At 48.5% G+C, this 19,115-nt stretch overlaps 1 protein-coding gene and 1 pseudogene across 1 annotated transcript in view; one reads left to right on the forward strand and one right to left on the reverse strand.

Moving 5' to 3' along the window:
* Positions 1-1,028: 1,028 nt before the first annotated feature.
* ALPK2 (alpha kinase 2) overlaps positions 1,029-19,115 on the reverse strand; it is a 97,259-nt gene continuing 79,172 nt past the window's right edge. The window contains exons 10-12 of the mRNA XM_006913749.3: positions 18,174-18,391; positions 13,355-13,403; positions 1,029-1,752 (exon numbers count right to left, since the gene is read on the reverse strand). Of these exons, the coding sequence (XP_006913811.1) occupies positions 1,536-1,752; positions 13,355-13,403; positions 18,174-18,391 (484 nt within the window). The 3' untranslated portion in view covers positions 1,029-1,535. The remainder of the gene's footprint in view (positions 1,753-13,354; positions 13,404-18,173; positions 18,392-19,115) is intronic.
* On the forward strand, positions 10,085-10,203 carry LOC112481284 (annotated as a pseudogene).

Genomic DNA, 19,115 nt, shown 5'->3' on the forward strand with positions numbered 1-19,115 from the left:
ATTGGAGAAGCATCAATCATGCTGTTCAGAGGAAGCCTAGCAATTCTTCCAGATACCATCAGGGAGTACCTGGAATCGTCTTAGAAAAAAAAAGAAAAAGAAAAAAGGAAAAGAAAACAGCTCTCTGAGAAAGCTACATACTCTGGGGTTTCGACTATACGACATTCTGGGAAAAGCAACACTGTAGAGACAGTAGAAAAGTCAGTGGGTACCCGGGGTTGGGAGGGCAAGAAAGAAGGGCGAATCAGGGGAGCACAGAGGGGGCTGTCAGTCAGACGCGTCTGTGATGACTGATACACGTCATGGTCCGTGTGTCAAAATCCAGACAGCGTGCAGCACGGAGAGCCCTCTAATGCAGACCATGGACTTAAATTCATCAGAATGTATCAATATTGGCTCACCAATTATAACAGATGGATCACACTAATCCAAAGTGGCAACAATAGGGGTAAATAATAGAGTGGGGGTGAGAGGCATGTAGGAACACTCCCTACTTTCCGCTCATTTTTCTGTAAACCTAAAACTGCTCTGAAAAATAGAGTCCATTAGACAACAGCACAAAACTCTCACAGTTTGGGGTGCATAAAGCTGTCCCCAAGCTGGCTTCATATCGTATCCTCTTGCCCATGTCAACTGCTGCTCTCCAGCTGGGCAGCACCTGCACCAGCAGGGGTGGAAACCCACGTGGAGCAGGTGGGCGGGGCTGGGATCCCTAGGGGCTGGTGCTCTGCTGCCTGGATTTGTGTGCATCTCCCCTGGTCATCCAGCCTGGGCCAGCCCTGGGCTTATAGAGCCAAGTAGATAATGATCGAAACAAAGATGGGATCTAAGAACGGAAAAAACACCGATGCAAATACTTTGTGCTCCAGCAAACTTATTAGGGAATTACGAAATTACTAATTCTAGCGGAAGGAGAAATAGGGCACAACATATAAAGAATAAGTGTCTGTACTAATATAGGCATCTGACACATTTTGTTTAAATATGAATTTAATTAAACAGAACATTATCACTGGATGTGTGAACAATGATAGGAAGTGGCCTCGTGTTTCAAAAGGCAACTCCAGCCACAAGAGCATATTTGACACTAGTGTGACAACTTGACCTAAAAAAAAGAATTCCTATTTTCTGTTTATGTAACAGCTGGAAGTGTCTAGAAATCCTGAAGTTAGGAATGGGAGTGGAGAGGATTTGGGCTGTGGACAGACCCTGCTCAGCACCAAGTCCTGGGTGACACAGCCCCGTGCAAATACACAAGTCGACATGTAAGTCGAGGTCAGTAAAAACGCCACAGGTATATACAAAGATGGACTGTCTTCGAGACTGACAATTGATTCAGTCTCTCCGTAAGTCTGGTCACAAACCGTGCTCCGAAATCATTTCAGCGAAGACAACAGGTGACAGCCTTCGAAGTGGCTGGGAGCACAGGCAGCTGGGAACGAGGATTGTCACAGCCCTCTCTGCAGGCTGTGTTCTCTCTCCTGGGTGTTGTCAGATGTCCGTGTGCTGCTAGGTGGTGGCTGTTGGTTCCTATGCTAGGTTTTCTTTACTGTTGGGGTCCCAGACACCGTGTTCTTCCCTGTTGTGGAGTTTGGCTGAATTTTTTTTTTCCCGACACTTGGCTTCTTCTGTTTCTGGTTGTTGTTTTGAAGTGATGTCAGCCCCAGCATTTTACAATATTTGTTACACTGGTGTAGTGCTTTAAACTGATCGATGAAGGTCATGGAACAATTGCCTTTAAATCCTTTGTACCTGTGAGTTTGGGTAGAAGGAAACATAATTTTTGAAAACAGGACACTTCGCCAGTTTTAAAAGAAAAATCTGAAAGGGGAAACTAATGGTGCATGGAAAATATATTTATTCCTATTTTAGGCAAGAATGGTGAACTGACTGACACACTATTGCTAGGATAAACAAAGCCTGTGGAATTAAGTAATGGCAAAGGGTGGTCTCAGGGGCTGTTGCCTTCGGTTGGGACGTTTAATACTCAAACTATAAATGACTGTGTTTTCACATCCCAATCATGGTTGTGTAGTGTCCTCCTTGAATGGACAAGTCCCCAGATCCCCAAGTCTTCCCACCCACCTGCAGATGAGTGAGATCCATCAAGAAAGCTGGTCAAAGGGCAGTTGAGAAGATGAAATGAGAAAATCCATACAAACCACCTTGATCCCAGGGCATGACACATGGTGTATGACATTCGATTAATGCTGGCCACATTATTATTATCGGTATCAATATTATTATTGGTGCACCTGATGAGCGCTTCCTGTGGAAGGGATGTGGCAGCTGACATTGAAGGAGCAGGGATGTGCCTGGCATACAAGACCATCGATACCATTTGCAAGGCCCAGTGCAGTATGGAAACATGGGCTCCTTGTTCGAAAATTATTAAGACTTTCAAGACAACAAGAGCAGAACATGCATTAAATGAAGCGCTTCCGAGTGCGGGGCCCTGTGCGATGGCACAGGTTGCACACCCATGGAACCGGCCCCACCGGGTGTGAGAGTTCTGGCCACGTCTGATGAGTAGGACCAAACACAGATTGGCAAAAGGCAGCCTGCGATGCTGGTGGCATCATGCTGAATCTGGAGCTAATATGATTCAAGAAATCGGCCTCCTTCATTTATTTGCTGGTAGGAACCATAAAGGTCAATGAACCTGGAATAAATGGTCTGGACTGTGTGCTTTCCTCAGTGAAATCCAAGCTGGGTTTTAAGCTGTTAAGGCTTCTTTCATCTCTAGAGCCAACATTTCAGCGAGCAGCTCCATCCTGACGTATGTGTTATAAATCCAGCCCGCTAGCCTCTCCCCATGAGGGAACTGCTCTACCCCAGGAGTCCACAATCCATTTTCTTGTAAAAAATGACTCTGTGTTAAAAAGCCAAGCTCCCTCGTTGAAAAAAAGTCAGCCCAAGACAGGAGCTGATTCTAGCGGGGTAGAAAAAATTCTGTTGCCAACCATGTCACCTTTACATCTCTATCGTCTCCTGCAGGAGCCCACGAGAAAGGCTGAAATGTCAGCCTGACCACATCTCCGCGGTGCCCGAGCACTCCCGGCAGGATGCGAGGCCACCGGGGCCTGCGTGTGTCGGTCATGATGGAGAGCCCAGGGCCACGCTTCTGCTGGAGGGGGGGGCCTCACTTTCTCCCCCCACTTCCTGAGCTTCTCAGACAAAGCAGGAAGATCACGGGCAGGGGGCGGCCTCCCTGTTTAAGGAAAGCATCACGGTCATCTGTCTCAAGTGAGGCTTTTAAACATTCAGACAACGTCTCGTCTCTGCAGAGAAAAAAATCACTAATTCACACCAGGCCCTCCCGGAAAATTCATCAGCCGCGTCTTGAGCACCGCCTGGAGGCTGAGTGTGTAACTCGGAGTAACAAGTGAGTCTTTATATAATGGTTCCTGCCCTCTGCTGTGGATAAGGCTGAGTGTGGATGAAAGAGCAGGACTCTGGGCAGCCCTCTTGAGTAGCCCTTGGGAGCCTAGACCTCTGCCCAGAAATCTGGCGCCTTCTTTTCCTCCACGTCCCTCTTTCTTTAGAATCCTTACAGAAAGCCAGATGGAGCGAGGCGGCAGGGACAGGGCCGGATGTCCCTGTACGAGGCCGGGCGTGGGCACCGCGAGGCCCTACAGGGCAGGCAGCTTTGGCATCTCAGGTGACCTTTCTCTGCCCCCGCCCTTCCGCCCAGTTTGGGGGCATTGCCGCGGAGGCCTCCTGGCCCTCTCCCCAACCTCCACCCACCCGTTTAGGAGAGCCCCATCTCCTCCTCACTGTGGTCTCTCCTAGGACGATGCTTTATGCCCCAAACACCTGTTCAAAGGAGGCTTTTCAACAAAGGCCAAGGAAACAAAGGAATGGATGCCAGCCCCACGCTCGGAGCTCCCCTGCCTTGGCTGGGGGTCTCCAGATCCCATTTCTGAACTTCTCTCTCTCTCAGTCTAATTTTGGACGCTCGACTTGGCATCTCATGCGATATTGGACGTCCTTCCTCTCAGGTATAGATTTTATTTTTTTTTGCTACCCAGCATCTGCAGAATTAAAAGCCTTTCTCCTTTCTCAGTTTGGTCCCTGTCTTCTGCGTTGACCTCTGTTCCTTCCAACTGACAGGCCCTGTCATTGTCTAGGAAGGAAACAGGAAAACGTCCTTTGTGCTTCTAGGTCAATTAACCCAGAGTGTTTTGAAGGACAGGAGTCCTTTGAAATGACACCAAACTCTCATATAGTACTCAGCAGTGGGAAGTACAGGTTCTCCTGATCGTGGCCCACCTTGCATGCCACATGTGCCATCTGTCACCCTCAGGATGGGATAGGAACACAAATCTAAAGTATCATGACATCTCTCCAACATGATTCCTGCTCCAGACACTCGCCATTTTGTACTGGTTGGATGGACGTACTGGGTTGAATAGTGTCCCTTCCAAAGATCGTGTCTTTCCCAGGACCTCGGAATGTGGCCTATTTGAAAATAGTGTCATTGTGGCTGTATTTAAGATGAGGTCATACTGAAGTAGGATGGGCCCTTTATCCAGTATTACTGGTGTCTATGTAAGAATACAAGAAAAGACATAGGGAGACCTGTATTCTGTCACAGGGAGAGTACCCCATGATGACGGAGGCAGAGAAGACTCTACACCTATACGCCAAGCAATGCCAAGGACTGGCGGGAATATCTGGAAGCTGGGAGGCGGGCGTGGAACACATTCTCCCTCACAGCTCGCGGAAGGAACAGACCATGCTAACACCTGGCTGACACCTTGATTTTTGACTTCTGACCTCCAGAACGGTGAAAGAATGAATTTCTATTGTTTTGAGCCAAGTAGCTTGTGGGAATTTGTTATAGCAGCCCTCCGAATCTAATATGTTGGGATAAAGAACCTTCTATTTAAGAACTTTTCCACACATTTCCATTTTTGGAAACTCTAGCTCTGCAGAATTTTACTAACTGAATCATTTTATCCTTAACCTCAAATTAGTATAATTTTCTAGCCCATCACTGTGTTAATCTACCCGTTCTCTCTCTCTCCAGAAGTGGAATAATAAATCTATTCCACAGAGCATCACCCAATGGAGTGTTTTCGTAAATAGCTTTCCCATTGGATGAGAGGGGTGTTTAGGTGCCGGCTTGGATTCGGCAGGCATGGGGTGGGCTCTGAGATCCCGCATTTCTAATGAGCTCTGAGGGGACGCTGATGCCGCTGGTCCAGAAGTCCCACTCGGGGCAGCAGAGAGCGAATGACCTTGAGTCATCCCTATTCGATTTGGAAACATCTTAATATTGAAACTGGAATACAGGTATAGTTCTTGTTCTTGAAATTTGTGTCATGCAACATTGTAAAATCACACTGGAACATTCCACTTTGGGAGGAGCTAGGAAATTACCTTTTTCCACAATCCTGCCCTCACTCGACACAGATTTACCCAGTACAGGCGCAGCTCACTTTACTGCACTTCACAGATACTGCGTTTTAAAAACAAACTGCAGGCAAGACCCTCCACCAGCAAAAAGATTGCAATTCGCTGTATTGTGGTGGTCTGGAACCCAACTGGAAACATCTCTGTGTCTGCTGTGCTTGCTACCTGGTAAAACCACACGAGGCTGACGTCTTGCTTAAAAACCTTTTCTCTCTGTCCGCATGGTAACCATGGATGGCACAGCCTTTCAGACTCATTCAAAAGTCGCCGGTTGACATCATGGGCAGCTTCTCTCTCAGCTTATCGCAGCTTCCCTGTGCGATTTATCATCTCTAAACACGCTTGGGGAGGGGGTGGAGCAAAGCTGCAGAACCTTCCAGCTCTGGCTGTTGAAGAAATCAAATTCTTGTCTGGCTTAATAAAGGCTTCGTTTATAGAAAACTAGGTGCGACAAGAAAAAAACCTAGAGAGAATCCCCACACGTTGGGAACCCTTCTAGAAGCAAGCCAGAAAGTATTTATAACAGAACCTTCAGTTTGATATTCCTTCTGAAGAAAATTTTAATTTATAGGAAATGGCTACAGAACATGAAATTCAGGTTGAGGATGGGAGTGAGGAATTGAAATAAATCCCTAGTTTGGTTGTGCATGTGTGTGTGTGTGTGTGTGTGTGTGTGCGCGCGTGCGTGCACGCGCATGCACATGTGTGTAAAATAAAGATAAAGCCAGGGATGGACTTATGAATAGGCAGGACAGATTGTCACCTATGTGTTGAAGGAGAGGCACTGGGGACCTTCCCACTCAGAAACCATCTAGTAATTACTGCCCTCCCATTAATTCCCTCCATTTCTTCATGCCTGTCCATTCATTTATTCATTCACTGGGTACCAGCTATATGGCAGGCATTACAGGGGGTTGAATAAGACGCATAAGGCAGGTGACCCTTTTCCGGAAGCTGGCCATCTTGTAGGGAAGACAGACACGCAAGTAATTACATCACGTGGGGATAAAAAACTACGGGAACCCGGGGGATGTGATTTGTCCCAGTGTCTGGCGGCTTCTAAGAATGTTTTACAGAGGAAGGATGGCTCTGGGTTTTTCTGGCAGAGAGAACAGCACGGGACAAGGTTCGGGAGACTTTCTGAGCAAGAGCAGGCGTTCTGAGAAGAGGCGAGGCCAGAGTACGTTTGCGGAGGGCTTTGTAAGCAATGTGTGATTTTCCCTGTGCATCGGCGTTTCCCAAAATATGTTCCAAAGAGCAAGAGTCCCACAAGATGCTTTGAAAAAAAAAATCTGTAGTGCAGGTACTGTGATGGATGCTATGTGCGTTCTCTCTCTGCCTGCCTGGGCTTTCAAAATGCACATCAGCTCTCTGAAGACCCTATGAGGTCTCACACCAAAGAAACTGACTACTGTCATTCAACCCAGGGTTTCCCCAAATTATTTGACGACAGAAAGCTTATTTTCATGTAGTCACTGTGAAAAACGCTTCCGTTAAAGTCAACCGAGCTGTCTGAGGTGGGGATGTTGTAACATAACCACATCTGTGTTTTCTGGAGAGGCTGTATTCTAAGTTGTCTACAGTCCGACCTTCCTCCCTTTAGACAGGTGACCTTAGCACCTACCCCCACAAATGCCTCAGGAACCCTGTCCAGCCACCACTGGCCTTCACCTGGCCTGTCGTGGTAGCCTCCTGGTTGTGGTCCTGACTTCCTGCCCTGCCTGTCAGTCTCTCACTCGTCGGCAAACCCGAGCGTAAGCCAGCTCACGGTCACACGGCGGCTCCAATGGCTCTACTTCCCTTGGCTCCTTCCCTCCGCCTCCAGCCCCCTCTGTCTCACCTGCCCACTCTCTGCCCTTATCGCCGGGCCCACCCTCAGGCCTCGGTGTGAGCAACAGCCGCAGGCTGCCTCCATGGAAACAAGCCCTGGCATTTTCTTCCCTGACATCTGCCCAGGCTGGAAAAAAAAAGCAGAACGCTGTAACTCTAGAGAGAAGGGCAAAGCACACGCACAGTCTGGCTCTCTGGTTCGGCTGGCAAGGGCATTCTAGAAGCTCTGCCATTTGCAAGGTTCCTGCTCTCGTTGCCTCTGAAGGCACCCCCAAACCAGGAGGCCTCTGTGATGTGAGCCCTGCAGGAGAGAGAGTGGAGAGGGACCCCTGAGGAGGGGAGGGAGAGCCGATCGGCCAATACGGTTCATTCAGGAGGCCCGAGTCCCACCCCCACGGACACGCAGGAAGCATGCAGTCCTCTCCCTAATATCCGAAACAGAAACCGAAGTTGGGAACAGAGCGAGCCAGGGTGAGTGGGGTTTGATACTGGAGATAAGGCACACATAGAACAGGCAGTCTGAGATTCATCTATCTAGTGTCCTGAGCCCCAGAGCTGGGATTCCCAAACGCCCACCCTCAGCTTAGCTGCAGAGGGCCTGTCCCTTTACGGGCACAGAGCAGGCCACTGAGGCGAGAGAAGAGTGTCAGCATCCCCACTGCGATCTCGCCATTCAGGAGGGCCTGTGGTCTGATGGTGGGGTGGGGGGAGGGGCAGAGCCACATGTGCAATGAGTTCAACATTGGACAGCGCTGTGTGTGTGTGTGTGGAGGGGGAGGGGAGGCGGGTCTTCCTTTTATGATGAGCCCTGAAATCCTCAGGGAGGGGCTTCTGCTCCTCTGGACTCACTCACTCCACAGTTAGTCCCTCATCCTTTACCTGTCTCTAGGCTCCTTCCCTCCTGGCTTCCAACAGCTCTTCTAGACAGACACACACACCCGTTCCTTTTTCTAGGCTTTTTCTTGTCTTCTACTGACATCCATGACACCCTAGTGGCCCATTCCCCTTCCAATCCCTGTGACCTGGCTCTCCACCGCTGCATTTCGCTTAGACCTTCCTAAAGGCACCGATAACTTTTTTTCTGGACAGTTCTGGTCTCTACCCAGTCTCATCCTCTCAGACTCTCTGTGACCCCTGACTCTCTTGGCCATCACTTCCCTGTCTCTGGCCCCCTCCTACTGTCTACCAGGCTGTCCTGCAGGGGGCGATCTCGAGTTCACCAAGCTTTCCTGATGCTCTGTTTAGACTCGTCTCTGAAGCTGGATGACAAATGTCTAGGAGCCTGGCTGTGAGTCCCACTGGTCCTGGGGATGGACTGGGCAGTGAGATAACTAGTGAGTAGTGTTGGGGAGTGGGGAAGGACCTCTAACTCCAGTCATTTTGACAGCACTGTCCTTTGAAAGACTCGGGCAGAGGCCAAGGGACTATCATGCTATTCCCACTCTGTGAAGGGGATGTGTCCTGCGTGGCTCTTGGACCCGGGAGACTGTGAACACACACTGAGAGCACTGCTAGTAGCGTCAGCTTTGCCAAAACTGTGAACATGGCGAATGCTCCCTAGCGGCCTCCAGATGCTACTGGTGGTAAAAGCTGATAAAACAAATCAGCCACTGGCCAGCTAGCTCCGTACTTCATGGCTTGATCAGATTAAACAGGGTGTGGGCTGCCTTTCAGGGTGGCTGACAAACGGCAGCAGCATGGAAAAGGAGATATTTGGGGGTAGAGGTACCTTTCGCGGGTTCCTTAGGCCAGGAACATGAAATGAGCTTTTGGAGGGGGAGACTATAAAGGCAAAAGTATTGGCTCTGGTGCCCTCTGGTGGCTAAGTCACAATCTCGCCGTTTCCCCAGATAGCTGCTTGCTGGTGGGGGAGGTGTTTGCAGGACCCACTGTGACATGTGAAGGTCTGCTTCCTGGTAGGCGCCGGTTTATACTGGTTTTGGTTGGGTTATTTAGGTTAAATTTCCAAATATCCAGTTACAGAATTAGGCCTTTTTCCTTCGCCCCTTCAGAAAACTCTAAATGACTGAGAAATACGATCAGCAGTCCAGTTAGTATCTTGGATCCGCCTAGAAAACGGATTATTAGATGTTGAAACAGTCCTATTTGCCACACTTGGCCACTTGACATTTTTGTTCTCAACATTGCCGAAAGATTATGGGTGTTGAGGTACCGGTGATGTGTTTCTAGACATATTCCTATCACTGGCTCCAAAAAGAAATATGGCATACTTCTGTTTTAAGGATCACATTACAAAGTTGCTTAAAATGAATAAGTCATGACCGTTCCCTATTTTCTTTTATGAGATTCTAACTATTTACCCTCAAAAACAGTGCCATACGCTCTTGACTTCACTAAATGGCAGAACATGGCAGGTGGTATTTATTGAGGTGTCAGCAGCCAAATATATGGCCCAAATTGAGACATAGGGAATATTTTCTTTAAATGACCCAAGGTTCATTATTAATTATTATTAAAGTAAGTCACGTTTGCCTCTTCACTGCTTCTCCTGTCCATGCCTCGAGATCTTTTAAAGTGGATAAAAGACCGTACGTGATGCTGCCTACCTGGAGCACTGCTTCTTACGGCCACACCTAGCCCCTGAGCTCCTGGAACTCATGCAACCCACCCTTCCAGTTTGGATGCGCTAAACACGTGCAGGTGCTTGCTAAAGATAACGAGGAAACGCTTAATCGATGCTGACACCAGTCTTCCCTCCTGCTCTCCAGACGCTGCCTGCAACACTCCCAACCTTCTCTTCCCCCACTCGCCACTGCTTCCCACCTGGACGCTTCTCTGCCTGTCTGCAAGGTGCCTTTGAATTGGAACCTTTTTAGTCCACGGCCACGCCACCCTGAACGTGCCGGATCTCATCTGATCTCAGAAGCTAAGCAGGGTCGGACCTGGTTAGTACTTGGAAAGGAGACCACCTAGGAAGACCAAGTGCTGTAGGCGTAAAAATAAAATAAAATAAAATGAATTGGAACCCTTTACAAGTCTCTCTCCATTGCCTGAGCTCCATTTTGCAGCTGTGGCTTCCACTAAAGAGTTTCTTCGATCGAATCCCTCCTCCGAACGTGGAGCATCTGCCCCTTTTCTTCAAAGAGCTTCCTTCATGCAGCGCCCGACCTGTAGGCGGGCCACCTCCTGTCCTGCACCTCCTGCTCCTTGCCTGGGAAGTAAGAAGGTTGGACGTGGTTGTCGGTTCTCACTTGAGAGCAGAGGGGTTCCCATGGGCTCCAAAGAGATCTCCCAACCACCCCTTGCACTCTGATCAGAGGTCCCCCTTTTATTGGTTATTTAAACCGGGTTTCTAAGGAATATTTATTTTGGGGGGAAAATGTGACTTCAAAAGTTTAAAGAAAGGTTTATCGAAAAAATAAATAAATAAATAGACAATGAACGAGATGATCTAATATCCCCTCCGAAGCTCTCAGCTGCTGGAGAATGCCCTTCTCACCCACCTTCTGGTCCTTAACCCCTCCTCGTGTGTGAGTGTTGGTGGAGAGACAGTAAGTAACACTTTATAGACACTCTGACAGGGCTCCAGCCATCAATTCTTCTAATGGGTCTTGGGCAGCTGTCCCAGGCCCGAGGAGTTGCATTAAAGCTGAGAACGAAACCAAGGGATTGGATTTCTTTTTAAATTAGAGGAAAAATGTGATCTGGGTTCCTGGAAGCTGTCACGATGCTTTTAAAAGATGTCTTAAATAATTATACTCCTGAGTTTCTCTTAGGTTTTGAAACTTCATGGGCAGGTTTCTGCTTTGTTTTGGTGGAAAGTTGTGGAAAATCATGGCATGAAATGTGCCTACTCTGGTGTCAGGCTGAGGCACAGGGAGGGGAGGAAACCAATATTTATCAAGTCCATACTGAGCTTCAGGGACTAGAGATAGATTAATCAGGGAATCCTCAAGACTGCACCCTGTGTCCCCACTCTGTAACCAGTGGCTTCGAGAGCTTCAAGTCATGTGCTCGCAGAGCTGGTAAGACAAGAACCCAGCATTCGAACCAGGTCTGGACGATGCCTGGATTTGCAATGTCCCGTGGAGAACGCGGGGTCTACGATGGAAAGCTTTACTGGGGAGATTCTTCTGGGGTCCGGAGAGATCCCTTCATAAATAGGGGAGCCATTTAATTTATTTTCTAAATGAGGGAACTTGTCCAGGACAAATGACTGACTAGGTGTGATGCTGGGACAGCAGGCATGCAATGATGCTGTCCTGGACAAACCCGGGTGTCCAGTCACCCTTTCCATCGCACGGGCCAGACGAAGTCCTATGACATCAAGAAGCAAGGCTGCCACCAGGAGAATCAGAAGTAAGTGGCAGGACCAAGATTTGAACCCAAGCCTCTCTGTAAAACCCCTATCTTCCCCACTCCATTATACTTCCTCCTGATGTGCTTTCTTCTCAAGCCCAAGGCCATGACCAAACTCTGGTCAGCTTTGGGTATGGAGCACAAAGACAGTTCCAACACAAATTTTATCGAGCAGTTTTTGAGAAGGAAAATATCCAAACTGCATCTTAATTTTAAAACCAAATCAGTCAGTTTGTGTAATCAGTGAGAACTTTGATCTGGAGGTTAAAAGAAAGAGTGGTCCCCTTTCCACTCTACCCCTGCTCCCCAAATTCCTCTTTCCTGCATCCTTCATTAACCCTGAAAATTAGACTATTGTTAAAGCATTGCTGATCTGAAACACCAGAAAGCTCGCACAGATAAGTGGTTACCAGCATGGGAGAATAAGCCGTATTAATCATCTGTGTTCTGATGCTTTGACATCTGAGGCCTAGCTGGCCCTAAAGAGACTGCCCCTCTCAGGGCTGGCTAATTCCTAGAGAGAGGAAATGACACCTTTCACATGCAAACGACCAATCCAGAGCCCACTCCCACCACCTCCACATCTGAGGTCTCGCTTTCAGGCCCACCGTCCCCCTGCCCTTCTCACCCCATGACAGGTACGGACAACTGCGGACAGCCACCAGGCCCCAGAGCCAATGGAAACGTTCAAACTAGATGATTTTCGGCTGGCTTCCCCTGCCTCGCCCATTTTTTCCCGCAGAAACCGCACGAGGGCTCTTGCCCATGTTTTTTCCTCGCCCCTTCTGCTTCCTGACAAAGGCTGGTGCTTCTCTGTGTCCCCCCCGCCCCAGGGCATGGCAGGCCCCCTCCTCCTGCGAACTCTGAGTAACTATGTCTTCGATGGCAGTTGTCTCCTGATCTGTAGGTCCCACCATACCTGAGCAAAAACAACGCCCACGTTTTAAAGCAGAAGCCATTGCTTCTGACAGGCATCTACCCCTCTGTTTCTAGGGGTACAAACGGTCTCAGCGCATGGGGGCAGCAGCAGTGGGCAAAGGCAACGGTGAGTCCGACCCAGCACTCGATTTTCACCAAGCACCAGAAAGAACTTGCTTTCTCCTCAGTGACGGGCAAGCGAGGCAGTGAGAACGCGCAGTTCGTTCAAGAGACAGCCCGGGAAAGGGAGACAGGCTGTCGAGGACCCAGGAACGAGCCACGGCCCGCACTAAGTCGGGAAAACAAAACCATCCGGCACAACCCAGGTCACTAATCACAGCTCTTCCTTCCAGTGCCATTTGCCCCTATCATCATCACCATGGAAGTCTGGGAGCTGCCTCAAGGACTTTTTGGGGAAAAATGGGGAAAAATACACTAAAGATATGCAAACTGAATTTACTGCACTTAATTGCAAAACACACACACACACACATATACACGCTCACGTACATATATACTTGAAGATATGAAATGCAGAAAAATGGAACTTGCAGAGTTCAAAGGAATCCCAAGAACGCTGGCATTTTTCCCTCCGTGGCACTTCTGTTAGTAATTAATCTTGAAATGCCTTTGCAGAGTTCGTGTTTGTTTCGAAGTTAGGAAATAAATGTGTTCCCCTAGGAGGACAAAATCCATCAATGTTTTATGTAAGTGAGAAATGAATTGAATTCGTCCCAAGAACATTTGTCACCCTCAGCGAGGACAAGAAATATGCTTTGCCCGCATCAGGCAAACAGCGTCTGCCCAGAAGGTACCGAGAAGCCCAGAGCTGAAGGAGAAAATGCACTTGATTTTTTTTTCTACTCACCCTTTAGCTAATGTTGCTATGCCAACGTCTGTTAACTTCATTCCTACACCTATGAAAAGAGAGAGCAAAGATGGAATTTGTGTTACTCGGGGCTGTTCAGAAAGGAGGGACCATCTACTCACAGGGAGGGATAGTGTCAGTGCCTCATCGTGTTCCTTTCTGCATAAACACACACTTTTCTCCTCATGTCCATCAGCAGAGGCCTCCTTCTGTCAAGGCTGACAGCCAGACTTTCAGGCTGCATCAGCTTTACGGGAGGATGACAGAGAAGGCAGGCCTCTGACGCAGCAATCCAGGGGAGTCCTGCCTCTCTAGGGTGGTGGCTATGGACGCTTGCTCCAACTCAGGGGACCCCTGCTTCAGTGTCACCATTGCAACCTAGCGACGGGCCTTTGATGGCAGAACACTGGGTCCCCACCAGTCTGTTTGGACCTGCCAGGCCCCGGGCCTGAATCTTGCCTGCTTCTCTCTTGCCCTTGACTCTTATCCAACTTGGGCCAGGCTGGGATGGCTGTGTTCCCCACGGCCAGCAGGAGACCTGCTCGTCTGTAGCCTGGAAGCACAGACACCAGTCTGGGTTGTAGACGAAGGAACCAGCATCCCACCAAAGCCAACCCTGAGGTTTGGCCTGACGGCAACTTAGTTGCGTGAGTCCTCACTCCTATGTGAGCAGTTTTCTGAGGCTCGGGAAAGGAATGCTAACGGATTAATACCCTGCTTCAGCAGAGCCCCCCTGGAGCACCGCACAAGTACAGGCTGTGCTGCTTTCAGGCTGGTTTATGAGCCAGAAGCAATGAGCCCCGCTTCTCGGCAGTGCACCTGTGAGCTGAATTAGACACGGCACTTTGGGTGAGTCAGTGAGCATTTTAAAAGGCTCCTTCACAGCTGGCAATGAATCCATCTCGTTCTTTCAAAGCTGCTAACAACAAGAGCATATGTCGAAATGCTTCGCATAGCCTTTTATTACAGGGACTGTGCTTTAAAAAAAAGGGGACACCAAATTGCAAAAGCCCTTTTTGAACATCTTGTTTCATAAGAAGTTGTATTTAAAAATCACAGCTCTAAGCTGCATAGAAGTCCAGTTTTCAAAGTCATTTGACAAAAGGTCCTTGAACTTGGGAATTGCTTTTTCTTGCTTTTCCCAATTACCGGCTGTCATTTACAGTTTAGAAAAATAGAATACAATTTTTAAAAGGAAATGTCCCTCTCTTGGTTTAATAATTTGCCAACAACCTGACTGAGGTTATTAAGAGTCTCTATAGGAAAATAGTTTAAATTCTAGTGTGCAACTATTAAACTGAGTCGGGGATAATAGTCATGTACAGGTTGCTTCGGATGGGAGGAAGCGGGCAGCATGATGAGTTTGTTTTCCAGAATTAGAGGTCTTTGGAGCGGCCGCCTCTCAGGAGCCCTAGGGTGTAGATCTTAGGGCCAAATCCCAGTCTTTCCTTTCACCCCTCAAACCTACAGGACCTGCCACAGTCCTGCCGACTAGCAAATGCAAACAGGCAGGGGATAACTTTTAAGAGTCTAGGAAGGTAATGGTTGAGTTTGGGTTGGTTTCTTTCATTTAATTCTAATACTAGCGCCTCAGTAAAATGATAAAATATGGATATTGTTTAGAGAACGGATGTGCTATTTTGTGCCATAATGACGATGACAATAAAAAGATTCTGCCCAGCAGCAGAGGGTAAATAAACACCATTACGAAACACCGCACCGCCACATTAAACCACACACGTCATTTGAAGAGAGATATAATATTCCAATAGAGCAGTGCCTGGAAATGAAACCAGCTGTGCAGGAAGCTCCGGGGTGCTACTTTTCAGCAGAAGAACAATAGTTAATGCAAAACGAACTCTGACGGAGAAAAGATGGGGGAGCCTCAATGCCTGCACGGCAGAGTCTAATCGGAATAGGTAGCTGTCTGTGCTGAGACCATGTTTGTGAGTGTGTGGCGGGGAAGAAGCCTCTTTGAGCCAGCAGGTATGGCTGCCTTCAGTGTGCACATCGGCCCCATCTGCGTGACTAACGCTGCAGTTCCCCGCTGGCCTTCGGGGACTCCCTCCCAGGAGTCTAACTTCAGGAGGCGCTGGGAAATCTCTCGCCCATCTGTAAAGTTGTGGATTAGTGCAAAGAGCTTGGGAGTTGGGAGTCAGAAATCGTGGGCTGGAGTCTTGGACCCCTCTGCTTATTAGCTGAGTGATACTGTCTCTGGGCCTCTCTTTTTCTCATCTGTAAAATGGGGACTTTGCAGAGTTATCAAGGTTGCCCTCTGCTTATTAGCTGAGTGATACTGTCTCTGGGCCTCTCTTTTCTCATCTGTAAAATGGGGACTGTGCAGAGTTATTCTGAACATTAAACAAAAATAAGAGGAGAAAATGAGTGCATACAAGAAGAAATCCAGGTAAGATCTGTGGTCTAGCTCATCGGATTGTGCCAACGTCAGCCTCCTAATTTTGATCACGTGCTATCGTTATGTGAGATGTCAGCACGAGGCGAAGCTGGATGGAGGTACATGGGACCTCTCTGAATATTTTTGCGACTTCTTGGCTACGGTCATTTCAAAATAAACATTTTAAAAAATAGGGAACATTTATTACGTGTCGATGCTTTGCTAAATGTCTTACTATCTGTGTGGACAAAGCTGACTCCATCTTGAAGCTAATCGGCCAGCTTGACTTCTGAGTGACTGAGCCTGGATCTCTGACGCCCTCCTCTTCCCCCGGGGTGACTGTGGAATGTGTCCAGAGGTTTCCGGCCGGTCAATGAGTTTCCATCACCCCTTCCTCTGGGGCAAGGCGCCCTAGATGTCAGCTATGTCTTAGCTCATCCTGGCTCCAGGGCCGGCTGATATCCGGCCTTAACCACGCACACCTGTCTCCTGGAGCCACAGCCCCATCTCTGAGGGGTATAAACGAAGGTGGTCTAGGAGGAGGAGGTGCTGGGGGATCTGACCATCCTGCTCTGCCCAAGACAAGCGTTTCCTGTACGTGAGCTTCCTGTTAAATTCATTCGCCTACAAGCTGGACTTGTCAGCCTCGTTCTTGGGTCTCTCAGCCCCTTCGGCATCTGAGGGCCACTTTGCATACGTGGCCTTTTCCAGAATACGATCTCATTTAATCCCCACAACAACCCCCTGTGAAAAGCACTGAGGTGAGTAAGTTGCCCAGGGCTAACAGCAAGGAAATGGAGGAGCAGGGCACGGAGCCCAGAGGCAGGCTTGCCTTTCACCGCCTTGCTGCGGCTAGATCTGACGGCCCTTGCGTGTGACCACGTCTGCCATTTAGTAGGCATACAATTACAGTTCAGATTTTTCTTAACAGCATGATTATTTGGAAAGAAGAAAGACTAGGAAACCCCTGTGGCAGGGCTGTTGGAGCCCCACCCACTGCCCTCACACCAACCGCTTCCTGCTCGCCGGCCCCACCTCCAGGTGCCACCACCAGCATGTCTTTGCCTGAGAAGTTTCTCTGATCACAGGATCCTGCTTTGCTTAGCTTGGCTTTGCCCATAGGCAGCTGGCAGGTCCTGGGGAGTCAACACCCCCACCAAAAGCAGCCTTCCACTGGTAACTAGAGGGAACTGGTATATAAACACCCCTGCTCCCTCGCTCCTTGGGTGAGGCTCCCAGAATTCCCCCAGCAGGCGTGAGCTGCAGGCACCCACACTGGGAACTGGCTGTATTATAAGATATTCTCATGGGCTGCCTTCCCTTTCCCTGTTACACTTGTCCACTTTCCTGCCGGTGTTTCCTGGGATCTCCTCTCAAATATTTGTACTTGAACATCTGTGTGCAATAAAGGATTAACGTGGCCCAAATAAAAATTTGTTCCTTGCCCGACTCCTGGGAGGTCATTTCTAAGCCCTTGGACTGTCCTGCCTGATAAGTATCTTTGTCTACCTCGTACCTTGGGCTATGTGGCATCCTCTCGACCTCTGCAGAGGCTAGAGACTAAGGTTAATCTCATGGACAGTCATTCACACCTACGTGGTGGGCCCCCAATAAAAACTGGACACCAAGGCTTGAGCTTCTTGGTTGGCAGTTCCGCAGGCGTGTTGCTACACATCATGGCTGGGGGGCGTAGGCACTGTCTGCATGATCCCACCAGAAGGGGACAACTGGGAGCCCCCACTTGGCCTTCCCTGGACTCTGCCTCATGCACCTGTTCTCTTTGCTGATTTAAGTCTGGGTCCTTTTGCAGTAATAAACTGTAACCATGAGTATAAAGGATTCTCTGAGTTCTGTGACTCCTTCCAGCAATTAATGAACCTGAGTGTGGTCTTGGGGACCCCCCCCCCAACACAACCTGTATCAAGGCTGTCTCTGTGGGAAACCTAATTATGACATCCCCACCTCATACAACAAATGTATCCCTCAAAATGTGTGTATAAATTGAAAACATGCTATAAATTCGCCAGGGAAGCTTGAAATCTAAAGTAACTGTGAAGGACCCTTTCACCTATTACAAACAAATTATCACATCTTAATTTATCTTCTGGCACATCCAGATTTTCAAATGTACTTCTGAGTCTGTGCCTGTTGGAGACATAACAATAAAGTCCATCTTCGGTGGCCTGTTATAATGGGAAGGCATTGTGGTTATGAATCATTCAAATGTACTTTACTACTCCATTTGGCTGGTCGTTTCAGGCCCCTCTGTCACGCCTTGTTTCTGACGAGACATCAGTAACACCTGCTGCTGGTGACGGTGCAGAAAGGCACCCAGCAGACTGCTCCCTCTCCTCCACTCCGCATCCCCAGAGCACCCCAGGCCCACCGCATCCCCAGAGCCTGGTCACGCTGCTTCCTCCTCACCCTGCATGTCCGTGACCAGGAGGCAGCCACTCGTTTTCTGGTATACCCAGTGCTGGAAGGTACAACACTTCTGACCAGCCTCCGATTCTCTTCTCAAGAAGTTGATTTCCTTCCCATCCCTAATAGAATACTTCACAAATTCTCCAATCAGCTCCTCCTCCACTGTAGCGTACGGGATGTTGTTCTCAGGTCGATGGATGAGAAAAATAGGAATGATCCTGGAAAGGAAGAGAACATGGGCACACATCATGTTCTCGGATGGGAATAAAGACTTCGAGGGCATCCTACCTCACCTGGAGTAGCAGGGAGCTTCAGAATAAACCCCTGTGTTCAATTCGATTTAGACTAAAAATGCCCCAGTGATTATTCAATAGGTAAAAAGATGTGTTTCTGTTGATTCGTACCTAGAAATGGTCAGAAATTCCCCCTTGGGATGGAGTTGAATTGCTCGTGCATAAATGAATGTCTCATTTTAGCCACATCTCAATGAACCATTGGTGACTAAATCCATCTATTCATCCATCATAAAGCCAGCCTTCCTTCCTTTCCTTCCTTTCCTTTCCTTTCCTTCCCAGGTGACTAAATCCATCTATCCATCCATCATAAAGCCAGCCTGCCTTCCTTCCTTTCCTTCCTTTCCTTCCTTCCTTCCCTTTCCTTCCTTTCCTTCCTTTCCTTCCTTTCCTTCCTTTCCTTCCTTTCCTTCCTTCCTTCCTTCCCAGCTGAGTAATATATCATTGATTATATATACCACATCTTCTTTCTTCATGTGCACCTGTTGTCCTTCCTTCCTTCCTTCCTTCCTTCCTTCCTTCTTTCCTTTCCAGTCAACAAATATTTATTCAGTGGTTTCGAGGTGTCAGACGTTCTTCCAGACACTGTTCCAGAAAACAGCAGTAAAAAAAACCCCCCAAAACAGGCTCTGCTCTCATAGATCTTACA

The sequence above is a fragment of the Pteropus alecto genome, unplaced genomic scaffold (assembly GCF_000325575.1).
Source record: "Pteropus alecto unplaced genomic scaffold, ASM32557v1 scaffold14, whole genome shotgun sequence".
NCBI classification, from domain to species: domain Eukaryota; kingdom Metazoa; phylum Chordata; class Mammalia; order Chiroptera; family Pteropodidae; genus Pteropus; species Pteropus alecto.